This window comes from Netta rufina (assembly GCF_964035555.1).
Source record: "Netta rufina genome assembly, chromosome: 30".
NCBI classification, from domain to species: Eukaryota; Metazoa; Chordata; class Aves; order Anseriformes; family Anatidae; genus Netta; species Netta rufina.
Window position 1 is genome coordinate 1,805,021 of NC_140154.1, and position 18,421 is coordinate 1,823,441.

At 54.9% G+C, this 18,421-nt stretch overlaps 1 protein-coding gene across 1 annotated transcript; it reads right to left on the reverse strand.

Annotated features, from left to right (window-relative positions):
• Positions 1 to 13,489: 13,489 nt before the first annotated feature.
• On the reverse strand, positions 13,490 to 16,458 carry LOC311220191 (SUN domain-containing protein 2-like; the record flags this gene model as incomplete). Its single annotated transcript, XM_084303656.1, has 6 exons — positions 13,490 to 13,627; positions 14,199 to 14,285; positions 14,649 to 14,816; positions 15,319 to 15,431; positions 15,572 to 15,656; positions 16,258 to 16,458. The coding sequence occupies 6 exons, from the start codon at positions 16,456 to 16,458 to the stop codon at positions 13,490 to 13,492; spliced, it is 792 nt and encodes a 263-aa protein (XP_084159782.1).
• Positions 16,459 to 18,421: the final 1,963 nt, after the last annotated feature.

Consider the following 18,421-nt stretch of genomic DNA (forward strand, 5'->3'; position numbering starts at 1 on the left):
GGAGCACCGGGATCAGATGGGAGCACCTCACGAAGGTCCCACACCAGCACACACAGCCTGGTCAGAGAGGTGACAGATGCAGAAGGGGTTCTGAGAGCAAGCCCATTCCCCCGTATCCCAATCATGGGGAGAGGAGAGCCGCACGAAGGGAGACACAGCGCTGGGCTGGGGTATGAGCCCCCCGTCAGGCTCTTTCCCACCTGCATCTTGCCATAAGTCTTTGCAAAGACTTTGCGAGTCTTTGAGTCTTTTCAAAATGAGGGGGGTTGATTAAGGAGGCATTGGGGAGGCATTGGGGAGGCAAGGACAATCCCCAGACAAGGACTGTATATCTCGAAACAAGACACTGGAACTCATGATAAGGAAGTGGCAGACGGACAGAGAAACAAATGGAAGGACTATAACTCTCAAAACTGGACATTGGAATTCATGATAAAGATACAACAAACGGGAGAATTAGCAACAACCAGCTCTTGCAATTAAGAAACCTGCCAACTCAGCAGATTCCTGACCAAAGGTGAAAAGTACACTGTGAGGAAGACTCGGGGTCTTCCTCCCAAAGACCCCTGCCCATGTCCCAAAGACCCCTGCCCACAAGTCTTGGAAGGCTCTGCGCAGGCGCAAGGTGCCAAAAGGCTAATTAGCATGAGAAGCGAGGGAAGGCGGGGATAGGTAATGAATATGTATAGGTGCTTGTAGAATATTGATAGATTGATTGTAGAAATTCAAGACTGCTTTCTGCTTTGGGTATGCACGATAGGTGGAGAGATCCCCCGTGCATCCAGCGCTGCAATAAAGAATATACCACTTAAAGGAATTTCGGCTTCGATCTTTGAATCGGGGTGTAGCTGCTTCTCCCTCAGGCTGTGATGGCTTCTCCCATTCTCTTGCTTGTCAGAGGCATCCTGGGGTGACCTGCCCCACAGAGTACCCGTGGGATGAGCTGTAAGTGATGAGAACAGCCCCAAAGGACTCCAGACGTGGCCCCTGTACTGCGTCTGGCTGGGATAGAGTTAATGTTCTTAATAGGAGCTTGTAAGGTGCTGTGTTTTAGAGCTGTGGCCAAAACAATGCTGGTAGTGCCCTAAAGTTGTTAGCTTTTGCTGACCAGTGTTTGCACAGCGTGGAGGCCTTCTCTATTTCTGTTACACCTATTTTTACAGCTATTTACACTCTATTTTTCTATTACACCCACCCCTCAAGTGAATGGCCTTGGGGTGAGCCAGAGGTTGGGAGGAGACATAACCAGGCAGAGCAACCAAACTAACCAACGCCATGAAACATCAGGCTCCGCAATAAAAAGGTAAAAGAGGGGGTTCAGAGAGTTGTGACACATCCTTTCCAGGATTGGTCCCATCACTGGGATTGGCCATTTTAGAGTAGAATGGAATAGAATTGCTCAGTCAGAAGGGATCTTCAAAGATCATCCAGTCCAACAACTTAACTGCTCCAGAGCTAACTAAAAGTTAGAGCTTATTATTGAAGGCATCATCCAAATGCCTCTCGAAAACTGACAGGCATGGGGAGCTGTCACCTCACCAGGAAGCCTGTACCAAGGTTTGCCACCCTCATGGTAAGGCAATTTTTCCTCATGTACAGTCTGAACCTTCCCTCGTGCATCTTTGTGCCATTCCCACGCATCCTTTCATCATTTACCAGGGAGAAGAGATCGACACCGACCTCTGCGTTTCTCCTCCTCAGGAGGTTGTAGAAAGCAATGAGGTGGCCTCTTGGCCTTCTCTTCTCCAGCCTCGACAACCCAGGTGCCCTCAGCCTCTCCTCACAGGACAAAGCTTTCACCAGCTTTGTTGCCCTCCTCTGGATGCTTTCAAGGACGTTCACATCCCTTTTATATCGTGGAGCCCAGAAGTGCACACAACACTCAAGGTGAGGCTGCACACATAGTAAATACAGCAAGATAATTAGTTATTAATTAATTAATGAATTAAATGCAGCAAGATAATTAACAGCTGGCTTTACTGGGTTGAATGCACTCCAGAGCTACGTAAGGGGCAAGGAAGGGGGGTGCTGGGGACACTGGCGTGGCCTGACAAGGGAGGTCCTGGGGTCTGGGGGCCCTCCCGTGCTGAGTTTTCACCCCCTTCCCAGCCACACAGTTTGGGCAGGTCCTTGTGCACCTGGACACCACACAGCAGGATTTAGCTGGTGTTCTCAAGGACAACACCGTGCTGCTGGCAGAGGCGAGTCTCAGCAGCATGTGCTGGGGTGGGAGGGGTCCCCATCCTGTCCCCCCTGCTCACTCCCTTCCCCACTGACCCCCCTGCAGGTCCAGAAGACGATGAAGGAAAACCTGGCCATTGCAGGGGACAACCTTGCTGACACAGAAGCCCGCATCAAGCAGCTGCAAAAGTGAGAGCACCCTGGAGCACCTCCCTGAGCATCTGCATCCCCCCCCAGCGTCATGGTCCCCTGGGAATCTCTCCCTCTGCCTGCAAGTAGCTGTCCCTGTTTGTGTGTACCTGGCCGTGCTCCCCTGCACAGAACGGGGCTGTGGAGGGGCCCTTCCCAGCCCTCCATTAGCACCCAGGGGTGGGTCACTGCCCACTGCCCCCCATACCTGTGGTCACGCTGAGGTCTGTTTGATGCCCTCTGCTAGCCCCACACACTGGTAAGCTGCCAAGCAGACATTCAGCAGGCGTATTTGGCTTTGCTCCATCACTGTTTTCAGCAATAAATATATTGCTGCTTCTCTCTTACAAGGGAAGTGCATGATTCCTTTTGCAACACAGGGAGAAGCACAGATTTCTGAGCTGGGATTCTTCTTGTTGTTTCATATTGCTCACTGGGGGGTGCATCAAACACCCAGCAGGCCACCAACTGCTCGGCAGCATCATGCAGTCAGCACCGGCCATGCAGAATGTCTGCCCTGCCCTTCCCCGCTAATAAAAGACCGCGGATTATTGGTAGGGTTATTGATAAAGGGCTGCGGTTTATTGGTAGGGTTAGAAGAGAAAGGGTCGTGGTGGATGGCTTCCAAGGGCAGATGCCAGCCGTGGAGGAAGGACCCAGTGGAGGATGTCCCTCTTCAGCAGGACCAGGATGAGGAAGGCGAGCTGCAGGCCGGCAAAGGACACCAGAAATCTCCTGCAGAACAGAAGAAGGTTCAGACAGAGCCAGCGATAAATTTGTCCCAGCTCTTTCCAACCATCCTCTTTAAGCGCTGCCATGGGACCCTGTGCCGTGCTGGGAGCAACAGATACTGCTCAGGAGTGGGGTGAGGAACCTGCCTATCCCTCTTGGCTCTGTGGTACTTTGAGGGCCAGGGGAGGCTGAAATCCACACCCCGCCTGCTTCCCCAACCCAGGAAACAAAGAAATGCTGAAGCAGTTCATCCTGGAGAAGTCAAAAGCTGCCTAACGCCTTGGGAGCCACGACCTCCGAGAGCAACTCACCGCAGCCAAGTAGTGATTCTGTGCCTCCTTGATGCCAACTGTTCATCCTACAGGACAAGGCAAAGCAGGGCCACGTGTTGGGGCACGCAAAACAGGGAAGGCATTGGGGGCGCTCAGACCCCCTCCCTCGTTCCCACTGAGGTGAATGGCCCCATGTCCTCTGGGGCCGAGTCCAGACCGTCCCCCCCCAGCCCCACAGCAGGGGTATCTCTCCTACCAGCTGCGCAGCCACGATCTCCTGCATCAAAGTCTTGGGCAACTTGGCCGCCTGCTTCCTCTTCCCCCTGTTACAGACACCACAGAGTTTCTGGGCTGCGAGAAGAGACCTTGGCCAGCATTAGGACTTCCCCCTTGACTGAGGTGGCCAGGAGGGGCTCAGGGTGCTGCCCAGCCTCTGCTGGAGCAGGGACGAGGCATCTCATCGTCCCAGCACCGCATAAACCTACACTCCCTCCCTGCATCCTCTGCCTCCTCCCTGCCCCAGGCCTTGGGGGTGGGGGGGTCTCTGACAAGAGGCTGGGAGCTGCTCACAGTCGTGCAGCATTGCTAAAAGGAGTCAAGAGTTGCTCAGAGATGCTTGGAGCTGCTTAGGAGAAGGCAAAAGGCTCCCCAGAGCAGCTGTGAGGAGCTGAAAGGAGCCCCCAAACTGTGACACAGGTGCCTGGATGCTGTGCAGATCCTCCCCGCTGTCTACCCCTGGTCGGGGTCAGGGCCCTGTCCCCACTCACGTGGCAGTTTGTGTTTCAAGAGCCGCCTTTCTCTCCCGGAGGTGCTTGATCTCCTCCCTCAGCGCCTGGAGAAACAAAGGACCAGGTTGTGAGTCCACCCTACACCTGCTTGGAGGGGGCTTCCCCCCCCACAAACACGTTGATCTCCCCTCCCTCCTGCCCTCAGGACCTTGTTGATCCCGGCGCTTTCAGCAACAGCCTTTTCCAGCTCTGCACGCCTCCGTTCGCACTGCAAAGCAACCGGGACACATGGCATGGAGTCACGGTGGGAAAGGGAATCCCCAGCCTATCCCCAGGGCTCTGCAAGGCCCGGCCAGAACCAGGGCGGCAAGCGCTAAGGCGTTCTGGGGATCGCAGCACTCCCCAGCAGCTCTGCCGTGCCCCTGTTGGATTTCTGCCGTTGGGTTACAGACCTTGAAGAACTCCTCCAGCGCCGCTTCCAAATCAGCCCTTGCCTGACGGAGCTGTGCCAACATCTCTGCCATGTTCTGGCCGCACTCCTGCGCACGCTCCAGGGACCCCTTCACACCCTCTGCCTCCATGGCTTCACCTGCACGTCACAAGCCAGCACAGCGTGAGGAGCATGGCCATGGGCTCAGACTGCAGCACCAGCAGCTCCCTATCCTTCGAGTCCTGCATCTCCGTCAGCTCTTAATTGCGGGCCTACATGTGCTCCAAGACCCCTTCATGACCCCCCCCCAGTGCCTGCACCTGCACAGCGTGCACAGGGCTCCTCGAGCCGTGGGCCTCCGTGAGGCCACCTCCAGTGTCAGCATCCCACCCTGTGACGTTACCAGTGCCCACAGCCCCTGGGACCCCTTTCCTTTGCCCCCCTGCCAGCCTCAGCTGCCCCACACAGCTCTCCCTCGTGGCCCCAAGACAGCTGGGGGGGCTCCTGCCCGCCCCTCACTGCTTGCAGCCTCACACACAGCCCTGTTCACCCCCTCGCCCGCCTGCGGGCTGTACCGGCTCCGGGGAGGTCACTCTGCCCTCACCTTCTTCTCCCAGTTTGGCGGCCTCACCCTGCGTGGCAGCCATGGTGTGGCTTGTCAGAAGCACCCCCAAAAGCCAGACACAGCAGATAACCTCAGCAAGCAGCCCTCCCTATACTCTCTGAGGCAGCCGTATCACAATGACACACCATGGTGACACAATGGTGACATAGCCACTGCTGCCCACTGGGACATGGCTGGCACTGAGACCATGGGGGACAATGGGACATGGCGGTCACAGAGATCACGGGGGACAGTGCAAGTGCTTTGCACAAGTCCATGTAGATGATGTCCGTTGCTCTTTCCCCACCCACCAAAGCTGTAACCCCATCATAGAAGGCCACCAGATTTGTCAGGCACGATCTGCCCCGAGTGAAGCCATGTTGTCTGTCACCAACCACCTCCTTATTTCCTATGGCCCTTAGCAACAGCTTCTCAGGTATGACGGCCAGCGGGTGGTGAAGGCTCTGCAGCCCCACAAAGGGAGGAAGGCCGTGGGGGGAGCTTTGTTCCCCTTTAACAGGGAGGAGGACAACTCCTCCATTGACACTCGTGTGTGCCCCCACTCCTATATGACCTCATTTCCCCTCACCAGTTCCACTCCTATGGCCATTATACCCCCACTGTCACTCACATGTGCCCCCCAACATGCAGCCCCATGTCCTCCACCCTGAGCTGCTCCCCCCGCATCTCCCCCCACACTTTGCAGAATCACAGAGTTGTAGGCGTTGGAAGGGACCTCGAGAGCTCATCGGGACCAACCCCCCTGCCAAAGCAGTTCCCTACAGCAGGCTGCCCAGGTAGGCCTCCAGACGGGCCTTGAATATCTCCAGAGAAGGAGACCCCACAGCCTCCCTGGGCAGCCTGTCCCAGCGCTCCGGCACCCTCTCTGTGAAGAATTTCTTTCGCCTGTTGGTGCGGAACTGCCTGGGCTCCATTTTGTGGCCGTTGCCTCTTGTCCTGTCCCCACAGGCCTCTGAGAAGAGGTTGGCCAAATCCCTGTCTCCCACGCTTCACATATTTAAGCACATTGATGAGATCCCCCCTCAGTCTTCTCTTCCCAAGGCTGAACAGCCCCAGGTCTCTCAGCCTCTCCTCCTAGGGAAGATGCTCCAGGCCCCGTATCACCTTTGTGGTCTCCACTGGACCCTTCCCAGGAGATCCCGGTCTGTTTTGTACCGGGGAGCCCAGAGCTGGACCCAGGACTCACGAACTGCATTCAGTCCTCAGCACTGGATACAGTACAGTTCTCCCTGACTGTGTGCTCCAGGTGCCCCCAGCCCCATGTGTCCCCTTAGCTCTGTGTTGTTCCCCGCCAGCACCCCCCACATCATGCCCCCAGCACAGAACCTTCCAGAGCGGCCCTGCACACCCAGCCCTGCCCTGTCTCAGCTCTTCCTTGCACCTGAGGGTGATGAAGGCTCTGCACCCCCACGAAGGGAGGAAGGCTTGTAGCTCCCGGGCCTTCCTCTTTCCCTTTTTAAACATTGGGGCTCGATTTTCCCTCCTGCAGCCAGTGAGAACTCCTTAAACGCACTTCCACAACTTCCCAGGTATGAGGGACAGTGGCTTAGCAAGTCCACCGGTTCCCTCAGGACCCGTGGATGTACGTTGAAGACATCATCGTGTGGGGCAACCCAGGAGAGGATGCTTTTGAGAAAGGGGAGAAAATAATAAAAAATTGGATGGCTGCTTTTTTCACGTTAAACACAGTAAGGTGAAAGGATGTGCACTGGAAATGCATTTATTTAGGAATAACTTGGCAAGATGGAGGTCATCAGCTCCCTATGGATGTGGTCAGTAAAACAGCAGCTATGCCAATGCCTGAGGCCTCGCCGACAGATTCTCGTTGTGCACCTGCGCGGGGGCTCCGTCTGCACTGGTTCCCAAGCCCTCACCTCCCTCCACTGCACCCCTTGTGCTGAGGCTGTCGGGGCATATTTGGGGCTAGCACATGCCATATAAGGGCATATGACGTCATCCCTCCTTTATGACATCACACACCATATAAGGTCATGTGACATCACCCCTCCTTTATGACGTCACAGCCAGACACAGTATATAAGGCTCCGCTCGCGCCCACAGGGCCAGCAGTAGAGATTGCCTCTGCTGCTGTGCGGTGCTGGTGTTTGCCAAGGGCTCAGAGCCTGCCGTCCCTCTCAGGCCCAGGCCGTGCGATTGCTGGTAGCTTTTGCTGGCAGCGTTTGGTGACTGTTCACCAATTTGTAATTCTTTGTTCACCAATTTGCAATTCTTTCAACGATGAGCCGGGGTGGTGTTGGCCAGGGACCCATAGTGTCTGGTCACTCCTCATCCCGTCGGGGCCCAGCGCGACGTCCCAGCAGCCCTGTGCAGCAGAAGGAGCACGGGCAGGAGCTGGACGAACTGCGGGCCCAGCTGGAGGCCGAGCGTCTCCAGACCCAGGAGCTGCAGCGCCGCTTTGCTGATGAAGCCCGTGACATAAAGAAGCGGGCAGAGCAGGAGCGGCAGCTTCTGGCTGAGAAGCTACGCTCCAAATGGGAGCAGGAGAGGGTGCGGGAGCTGCAGCGGTTCAAGGAGCAGAGCCAGACGCAGCGGGCGGCGGAGATCCGTCAACTGCTGCGCGAGAAGGATGCTGAGCGGTGCCAGGCACACGAGCTGCTCCAGCAGCAGCGGGACGATTCCGTCCGCCAGGCACGGGAGCTGCAGCGGCAGCTGGCTGAGGAGCTGGTGAGGAGAGGCTGGAGAGGAAGCAGTGAGGTCCGCAGCAAGCTGCAGGAGGTCCACAGGCAGCTTAGCGGGCGGGCAAATAGCAAGCAGGCCACCCAGATCCTGAGCCTCCAAAATGAACTGCAAGTGCAGAGGAGACTCTACCTGCAGTACATCCTGGAGCAGGGTAAGGGTGGGTTGCCTGCCTCCCACAAAGGGGACAAGGCCTGGCACCGCCTGCAGACTCTCCTGGGCATAGGAGCCACCGGGCCCTGCATTTCAAAGCGCCCTGGTGCATATGGTGCATCTGGTGCTGCTGGTGGAGGACGGCAGCAGACAACCCCCTCCTTAAAAGACGCTCACCTCCAGGGAGATGGGAAGAGCAGCGGACGCTCTGTCGCAGACGTGGGTATTCAGGTCGCAGCGCAAGAAGAGGCCTGTCCACCTGGCAGCGGAGACAGCCAGCTCCTGGAGCTGAAAGTTCAGCTGCAGCGTGCTGTGGAGGACCTGCGGAGGCAATGCAGTGCCCTTCAGCAGGAGACCCGCTGCCTCATAAAGAAAAGCTCTCTGGAAGTGACGGAGGAGGTGGAGTGGCTCAAGAAGAACACTAGTACGCTAGGCCTCCTTACCAAGCTTCTGCAAGAAAGAGCCAGGCAACTGAAAGAGGTTGCAAAGACAGAGCAGGTCGACCAGCAGCAGAGAGGGCAATTGGAAAGCGAGGCTGGGAAAAAGCTTAGGCCTCACATGAACCTGGATGAGGAACGCACAAGACTGCGGAAAAGGTACGAGGACCTGAAAGTGCGTCTAGCAGAGATGACAAATGAAAATGCCAGACGCGCAGAAGAAAATTCTCAGCTCCGCGGGCAGAAGGATTGGATAGAGGAGGTCCAATCTGAAAACGCTGTTCTGAAGGCAAAACTCGTGCAAATGACAGAGCAGCGAAATTCTGCCATTGCAGAGGTCAAATATCTTCAAACGCAACTGAAAGATCTGGGTTGTGAACTGAATGCCATGCGTCAACTGGCAGAAAAAAGGCAACAACAGGAGAAAGACCTCGAGGAAACAAAGCGACTGCTGCAGAACAAAGCAGAGGAAGTTGAGCATTTCCAGAGGGCTTGGGCAGAGCAAAGAAGGACACATGAGGAAGACTTGCAAGTGGCTCAGGCGCAGCTGAGGGAATTAGAGAAGCAGTATCAGCAGCAAAGTCAACAATGTGAGCTGCTCTCTCAGCAACTTGAGCAAGAAAAAAGAAAAAAATCCAACCGTATCACCTCAGAACTACTCCAGGTGACATCTCCTCCCACAGCACAGGCCTCTGCAGAGCAGTGCCATGACCTTTGCAACCAGGAAGACTGCTACGATGCTTCTGAGAAGGCAACCGAAGCGTTGGCATCCCACACAAATACCTCAACATCGGATGCCGCACACGACAGTCCTGGTTGCAGCCTTCTTTCAGACGAGGGCCCTGTGGGTGAGACCGGAGACTCAGGAATTGAGCATGTGTCCTTTGAACTGCCGTCCCTGGGACAAGGATTGCTAAAACTTCGAAGATTTATAGCTCGCTATAGCTACGATCCTTTTGAGGGTCCTAATGAGCACCCCGAAGCAGAGCTTCCTCTGACTGCAGGAGAATACGTTTATGTACTTGGAGACATGGATGAGGACGGCTGGTTTGTGGGAGAGCTGACGGATGGCAAACGAGGATTTATCCCCTCTAATTTTGTAGAAGAAGTTTCAGACGACGAGCCAGTGACAAATGTACCTCCAGAGCTACGTGATCTCCTGCAGGATAGCGATGATGAAGTGAGGTTCTGCAGCAGAAGTAGAAGGAAGAAACAAAAAAAAATTAAAAAGTCTTAATCAAAGAATCTGTGTCTCTTTTGTCTCCCCCCTTCTCCCTCCCCTTCCACAGCTTTTACTGCTGAGTGTGACGTCGCCGTATGGACTCTCCCTTTGGTCTTTTGGGGTCAGCTGTCCCGGCAATGCCCCCTCCCCACCTCTTGCCCACGGCCAGCCGACTGGATTTGGGGCTTGGGGGGTGGCAGAGGGAGGGTGCTGCGGGAGTCCTGGCGCTGTGCTCAGCAGTAGACAAAACACATGGGTGCAGTATCAAGTCAGTTCTAGCTACAAGCACAGAGCACAGTGCTGTACGGGCTGCTGTGGGGAAGGTTGAGTCCATCCCAGGCAGACCCAGCACACCAAACCCACCATGGTGGGGATGGGATGACCAGGCAGGGTCTAGAGGGGTGGTTGGATCCCAACCAAAACAGTCGCCAGGGGGCTGGGAATGATGGGGAAGGTGCTGGATGCTGTGGTGGGAGCTCCTACGCTCACCCACCAAGGAGCTCAGAGGGACGGCGGTGTCAGGGGGAGCCCAGACAAGTCCCTGCCGGGCTCCTGCCAGGCCCATCGCAGGGGCCATCTGCCCAGCAAAGGCCCATCCACACAAGTCCAGGGGGGCACAGGAAGGCACCATGGCAGTGTGAACCCAAACCAAGGACTCCAGCGGAACGGGCACCTTGTCCCGATCCCTCCCAGGGCTATCCCAGCAGAGCCACCAGCCCCACTGCCAGGAACCCATCGCCGTGGGCTCTTGGGTCACCCTTCCAACTGGGGGGTGTAATACACAATAAATGTTTGTTCATTGTTTTTTGTAGTATAAAAACATGGAGTTCCGTTTGAGGAGCGGGAGTTGCGAAAGCTCCCTGCTGAAGTAAGGAGCTGTATAATGTTTGGCTAGACACTATGAAAATTCTTTTGCTTAATGTAACAAAAAAGAGAACCCCCTCCCCTTCTCTCCTTCTGCATCTCAGTTGCCTCATTTGTTCAAAGACACTGCTGCAAAGCTCATGGAACCATCTCCTGATCAGTTGCTAACCTAGTGTATCAACATCCTGCCTTCCTGTCTCACGCTGGGCCAAATGACCAAATAAAAAAAGAAGATGAACCACAACGCCGAGGAAGACTACGGCCTTCATCTTCACGACCACCAGAGGGACAGAGACGGCCCCCTAGCAACAGTGCGTGCAGTCGCAGAATATACCAGGATGTGCTGCGTAATCCCGGAATTACCAAGATATAAAAAGGGACCCTGGCGGGGGTGAGGTGCGCGCCGTTGGCGGAGCCGAGACTCCCCGGCCGCCCAGCGCTGTTTTGCTTGCTGTTGGCTTACTCAATAAATTCCTTTCTATGGTTAATATAATGCTTTCTGAAAAATTAATTAAGGGGGCAACTTATAAATAACACTCCAGTCAGTGGGAACTCCTTAAACGCACTTCCACAACTTCTCAGGTATGAGGGACAGTGGCTTAGCAAGTCCACCGGTTCCCTCAGGACCCGTGGATGTACGTTGAAGACATCATCGTGTGGGGCAACCCAGGAGAGGATGCTTTTGAGAAAGGTGTAGTGGGTTTACGTGGCAAGGTTTTGGTAGCAGGGGGCCATAGGGGTGGTTTCTGTGAGAAAGATCTAGAAGATGCCCCATGTTTGGGAAGGGCCCCATTGTTTTCCAGAGCTGAGCCAATAAGCGATGTTGTTTGCACTTCTGTGAGAGCATATTTAAGACAGGGAAAAAAACGCTGCGCCACACAGCAGCTGGGAGGGAGAGAGCAGTGAGAAACGGCCTTGCAGGCACCAAGGTCAGTGTAGAAGGAGGAGGAGAGGTGCTCCAGACGCCGGAGCAGAAGTCCCCTGCGGCCTGTGGTGAGGACCATGGTGAAGCAGGATGTCCCCCTGCAGCCCATGGAGTACCACGGTGGAGCAGGGTTCCACGCTGCAGCCCGTGGAGGAGACCACGGTGGAGCAGGTGGCCCTGCACCGATGGAGGCTGCCGCCTGTGGAAGACCCCTGCCGGAGCAGATTCCGGGCCGGACCTGTAGCCCGTGGAGAGGAGCCCACGCAGGAGCAGGTGATCTGGCAGGAGCTGCTGCCCGTAGGGGAGCCAGGTTGGAGCAGTTTTCTCCTGAGGGATGGACCCCGTGGTACGGACCCATATCTGGAGCAGTTCTGGAAGACCTGCTGCCTGTGGGAAGCCCATGCCGGATCAGTTCATCAAGGACTGCATCCCGTGGGTGGGACCCCACAGCACAGGGGACGAGAGTGACCGAGAAGGAGCGGCAGAGAAGAAGTGCTGTAGACTGACCATAACCCCCATTCTCCTGTTCCCCTGCGCCGCGCGGGGGGAGGAGGTGGAAGAGGGTGGATGGGGGAAAAAAGGAGGAACGTTGCACCCCCATGCTGCGTCTCGAACCCGTGACCTCAGATTTCTCTTCACGTCGCGAGGTCAGGGTTATGCGGGAATGGGGGTTATGGGGGAAGGTGCTTTTGGTTTGCTTTTTCCTTTGTTTTCTCACTTCTCTTGCTTGTTAGTAATAGGCAATAAATCTTACTATCTCCTTATGCCGAGTCTGTTTTGCCCGTTACAATAATTATTGCGTGATTTTCTCGTCCTTATCTCAACCCTTGAGCCCCTTTTCACATATTTTCTCCCCGTTCCTCTTTGAGGAGGGGGAGTGAGAGAGAGGCTGTGGTGGAGCTCGGCTGCCCGCTCGAGTGGAACCACAACAAAGGGGTAGTCTGATTAGACTTTGGTGACACCTCCACATAGGAAGAGCCATCAACTTCACCATTGTCCAGCTGTCCTCGCAGAGCAGCGTACCTGTTCTGCAGGGGCAGCTGGGGACGTAGGGGAACCACCGGGCTGGTGTACCTGTTACGTTTGTAATACTGACCTCAGTGTTTTGCCATTGCCCCCTGTCCCCCAGTTCATCACCATCATTGTTAGGGGGAGAAGAGAAGAGGAGAAGAGAAGAGAGGAGAGGGGGTTCTCTGTGGCAGGAGCTCTGTCTGCCTGCTGGTCCCCTCCTATTAGCTGCTCACAAGGCAGTAGGGGGTGATGTGCTTCTCACGGAGCCTCTGCTGGCTGCCTAAGCCTCAGGGCTGCTAGGGACGGGCTCTACCAATCTATCTCCGTCTCACTCTCCCTAACGCTCCTCAGCCTCCCCACCTCTTCCTTCAGGTCAGCCACAAGGCTGAGTAAATCATTCACCTGGTCGCATCTGATGCAGGAGTTGTCTCTGCTGCCCTGCACTGCAAGGGCCAGGCTCTGGCACTCGCATCCCGAGATGCATCCTGTATCTGGCACTCTGGCAGCCCGAGCCCTGTGCACTCACATGTTTGCGTGGGACCTCTGTCTGGGTCTCCATTCATTTTTCTCGACAACAGCCTTCTGCTGGGGTCCAACCACGGCAAACTAGCAGGCTCGCTAGAACTCCCTGTGGTAGCTTCCTTGCTAAAATTCTAAGTTGTAAGAGGCAGAGTTCCCAGAGGAGAGGGGAGGAAGAGAAAGGGAGGTGGGAAAGGGAGGAGAGGATACTCCCCATGCTCCTCCCAGCCCCACGCAAACTGCCTGTGCTAACTGCCAAGCCTATCCCATTTGGGCGTCCTGTTTGCAGCATTCCTGGGTCATGGCCCTCCCTAGGGACTGCTTTTATACTGTCAGGGGGTGGCTGCAGAATGGCAGCGACACCCAATTTAAAACTCAGAACACCCCTGCAGCCCCCTCCGGCTACCAACGCCTTGTCACGTAAACCCAGTGCACTGCTTCAGGGACCACCCTCAGGGTTGGCTGAAACACATGAAACTGAGCTGCCACATCTTTCTAATGCTATTATTCGTGTTTAAGAAATTCTTGTGGCTTTTCTATCCACCCATGAACCTGCACTCGATAGATGCAGGTGTATTCTGGGTTTCCCCAGTTGCTTCGCACCTCCAATCTGATGTGGCGGAACGTTTTGGGAGGCTCCTTCTGTAAAGAAAACAAGGGGAAGCATCATTACTCAGGTGGGAAGAACTGCAGCACAACCATGTAGCTCTCTTTGCCAGCACTCCCCTTGCTGCAGACCAAATGGCAGCCCCGACAGAGGAGGAAGCAAGGGAAATCAGAAGGCCCTTTCTCACCAGGGCCATAGAGGCACCCTCTGTGCCTAGACAGCAAAGCCCTGGCCTCAGAGGCTTGCTGAGGGGAGCTATGGAAACCCAAGTTGCTCCGCTGCCTATGCTGCCTTGGGACACTGGGACAGTCTTGCTGATGGAGACAGATGTCTGCAATCTCCCCACCCACCCCCAGTTCTTCCTCCTCGCCCTAAAGGGGACTAATTCCCTTCCAGAGCCCCTTCCCACTGCTGCTTTTTCTGCTTTACCAGAAAGAAAAGGAAAGCACTTCCAAAGGTGGGCTAACCACCTCATCCTGCCAGCAGGAGGCAGCCACATGGGAGAGCAGAGGGTGGCTTGGGTGATCATCTGAACCCTCTCTTCCAGAGACTAGCAGACAACCCGTCCTTCCTCCCTGCCATCCTGCCCACACGCACTTGCCATACCTGCACATGGAAGGTCTGAGCAATCATTCCATCCACGTTGTAGGTGAATAGCCCAAGGAGCGTTTCCATTTTGTCCTCATCCACTCCCTCAGAGACAAGAGATGATGGGGGCAGGTCAGTCTCAAGCAGGCCATCAGAAAAAGAATATGCTGAGGCCAAAGCTGGGAACCCTTTCCCACCTTCCTTGGCTCTAGCAGTATTCTAGTGCAAGTGAGAGTGAACCCAAGTCAGGGCACTTGGAGCAATTGCTCCCAGATCCTTGTCTGTGAACCACAGAAGAAGGTTCCAGGCGTGTCTAACAATGCTCAAGTGTCTCCAGTGCCCCTCGATAGGATGCGGTGCTCTGCAGCAACCAATCCTCAGATACCTGAGGGAACACACCACGCTTTCTGGCGCTGCTTTTCCTTGCGGCCAGGGCCTCCCAAAAAGAAGTGCCAGGCAGAGACTTACAGAGACAGCAAACTCTCTGGGGGCGCTGCTGACTTCTCCGGAAGGAGAGACTGCCCTGGAGATATGCCAGATGGTAAAAGCTGCTGGCCAGATTTTCACCGGCAACCGAATGACGACGTGTCCCTGAGATCCTTGGAAGGCCCAGCAGTCGCCTGGGGAGATACTGGGCTGCAACGAGAAAGCCAGTGACCGTCAGTGGCAAGGCAGTCAGAGGGCCAACAGATCTGGCTGTTCAGCAAGGAGCCACAGACCTTGCCTTCTCTATAGGTCGCAATTCAGCTCACAGGTAAACGCTAGGCTATGAACAGAAGGTGAAGATGCACAAGTTTTGAGAGTGCCTAGGCTCAATTGCCTTTCGCAATCCAGTTCTGCTTTCTCAAAGGCAGAGGCCTGAGAGGCTTTCTGAAAGGCAGAGGCAGGGTGGTGTTCCTAATGTACATGTATGGCACTCCATCACCCTTCAAAAACTGAGCTGGACCTGTGAGGACCATTTCAGGCATTCTTCAGGCTGATTTGGTTGACCAGATCAGTGCTGGGGGGAATAGAGAACATCTCTTGCAGCTTCCATGGCTCAGCACACACACAGAACTCCCACCCACGCTAGAAACGCACGGTCTCCCAACCAGAAAGCAAGAAAGTAAACCAGCTGTCACAATTTCTCTTGCAATACCTGCAATATAGTCTCTGGATATTTTGCAAAAGAAAAGAGTGGAAAAATCCACCACTTCTTTGCGTCTTTCCCACCATAACTCTTGGAAGTCCTCTGCACATCAATTGTGGCACCTGAAATGAATATGGGAAGAAGTTCACTAGGACAGGCAGGAGATTAGCAGAAGCAGTGAATTATGATGTGTTTCTCACGCTGAATGCAGAGCTTGTTGCTTTGGGGAGAGTCAGACACAAGCTGAACTCTGTCTACATACCTAAGGATTTCAGGGCCCAGTCAGGCATCCAGGTGTAGATTTTAAGCGCCTTTTCAAATGCGTTCCTTGTGAAGTGCAGAATGTTCTGGGGAAAAATAATAATAAAAAAAAAGGAATGGAGATACAGCAGTGACCACAAACACACAGCAGTTCTGCATGAGCAGACTCCTAGCAGAGAGCTAAGGAAGGGCTCCGTGTCAGAAAACCCAAGGCAAGACCTGTCAGAAAAGGTGCCAGACTGTGAGCATTCCCAGATGAACCACGTGAAGCCTGGAAAAGGCCACCAGTGTCCAGAGCCAAAGCACAGACCGCCTTCAGGTTCTGCCTGAGAGCCATGTTCCCCACCCTGTGTACTCTGCAGACCAGCCTGGAGATGGAGTCATGCCCCGAGCCAGCTGCTGCATGCAGAGGCCCCCTTCCAGCTGGGCCGGAGGATGGGACTGATCTGCAAGTTTCTAGGAAGGGCCTCCAAAGCTGAGCCAAGCCCAGCAGGTGCCTGGCTGGACACCCAGCCCAGGGAGAAGTTCACAGTGCTGCTCAGAGTGCAAGCAAAACTGAGCCCTGGCAGTCAGGTGTGGGGCAGGCAGCACAAGGACAGAGCTACCACCGAAAAGGGCCAAGAGGAACCAGCAGGAGGAACCCCTCAGAGGGCACTGAGCTCTCTGACTCGCCCCCAGCACCTTTACCTCTCTCTTCTCCCCTTGGATGTGATTATCTTCCAGAACCTTGCTCACTGCCTGCACAAACTGTTCCACTACAGCAGACACATGGGCTTCCTTCTCCTGGAGCTCCTGCCTCTTCTGGTCACGCCAAACCAGTGAGGTCCTGGAGGCAAAGGGAAAGCAGATCTTGTCCAGCAGCTGCCCATCGGAGGAAAGGGTTCCCATGGGCCATCTACCTCCCCCCTTCCCCAACCCCCTCAGCCCCTTTTCCCTTACTCTGGTTTACAAAAGGCTCCTTTCCACTACCCTAGGTAAAGGTCGGGAGCCCTGAAAACAAGGCAAGGGAGTGCAAAAATAGCACACAGCTGGCTGAGCCAAATCCCCAGGAAAACTTCCATGTCAAGAAAGCACTCTTACCCGGTAGACTTGTGCTCTGCTTCAGGCACCGCTAACGTTGTCTGGAAGATAAAGACACTCCACTGGAGAAAGCACGAGGAGCACTGCCAGGGCTTCCCAAAGGGGAATGCCCCAGTAACAGCTGGCAAAATTTTCCCCTGCTTTGAGGCAGTTTTGAGAGATCCCAACCCAATAGTCGGGCTCTTTAACTAGCCATGCTCAGCAGAGCACCGTCTGCATTCCCATTTGCTTTCCTATCCCACCCAGCCTCTCCCAGCAGTACAGAGGGAGCAAACGCCTCTTCTGCCAAAGTGCTCCTCTCTTCATCCTGTCCCTGCACAGGTCACTTGGGAAGATCCGTCTGCACACTGAAGCCCATCCAGGTGCCAAGATGGACTGACCAACACAATTGCCCACCACCCACTCTCTGTCTCAGCAGTGATGAGCCTTTGACCAAACTCCTCATTTTCCACATGGACACAGCAGGGCAGAGCCGTGGCCTTTGCAGGCATTGGCTTTCCCACACCAAGACTTACTTGCAACGCTTCTTTTCCCCACAGTGTCCAGCAGTAGTCACCAGCTGTGGGTCACATCATCAAGAGAGAGTTATTTTCTTAGACTGCTAATGATCCCTGTAGCCCCATTTTCTTCTTTCACACCCACGGAGGGGTTTGGCTGGGACAGCTGCAACTGCAGAGAGGCTTCCACCCCAACCTCCTGGTCATACACCAGGCCCAGAAAATGGAATTTAGAAAATTTAGAAAATGGAGGAGCCCTGCTCCAACAGACCTGCTGACGAGACCAGTGGTGTGGTCTAGTGCCTGGAGAACATGCACAGAGACCACGGTTGATTCTACTCACAGGGTCAAAAAGCAAAGCTATAAAGCTATACTTAGGGAATTTTACTGGCTGCAAGCCTGTCACTGCCAGCAGCCATACAAAGCCTTAGGCAGGCAGGAGCCTGCCTGTAAAGGACATCAGTGGCATTCACTGCATCACAGAAATGGGCTTGTCAATGGTGTACAAGGACAGTCTCTCTCCCTAGCTCTGCAAAGATGATTTTTGGTCAAGGAATACTCACCAAAAAGGACTGGAAGCAGAAGAAGAAGGAGCTTGAGAATCCTCCTGCCTTTCTGGTGAGTGACGCTTTTTCTAAAGGAGAGGGAAGACTGTGGTTATCACAGCCCACTTTTGGGACACACATTTTCCAGGCATCTGTTGAGGAGCTAGCTTGTCACCAGATTCCTCTGCTCAATACAGCTGAACCCCTGAGGGCCCGCGGGCCTTTGGGAAGATCTGGCTAGTGGCACACCACCCACGGTATGCAAAGGTGGCTTAAGAACTCTGGCATGACAGGGGGAAAGCAGCCTGGCCCCATTCATCTCTCCCCAGAGAAGGAGCAGGGCTGTGCCTATGAGAGAGGGTTGCTGGGTTTCCTGGCTGAAGGAATCCAGGCAGCATGCAGGGCTTCTCACTTTCCCCTCCCAGCTTTCTGGGCTCTCCTGCACCTACCTGCCCAGCCTGGCTGGCATCTCCGCAGCACCAGCACACTGGCCAGGCATAGGGAAAAGTCTGCTCCCCTCCCAAGACCCAAGAAGATCCTTTCTGGGCTCCGGCTGGTTCTGGAAGCCTCTCTGGTTGGTGCCGCTGCACACCTCGTCAGTGCAGGGTTTAATACAGGACAGCCAGCTGTGACATCACAAGAAGCAACAGCTGTAATTGTAAGGTGGCGTCCCTGATGACCTCAGAGGGGCTGCCCAGCAAGGAGAGATCCTGTGGGTTAGGCCCCAGC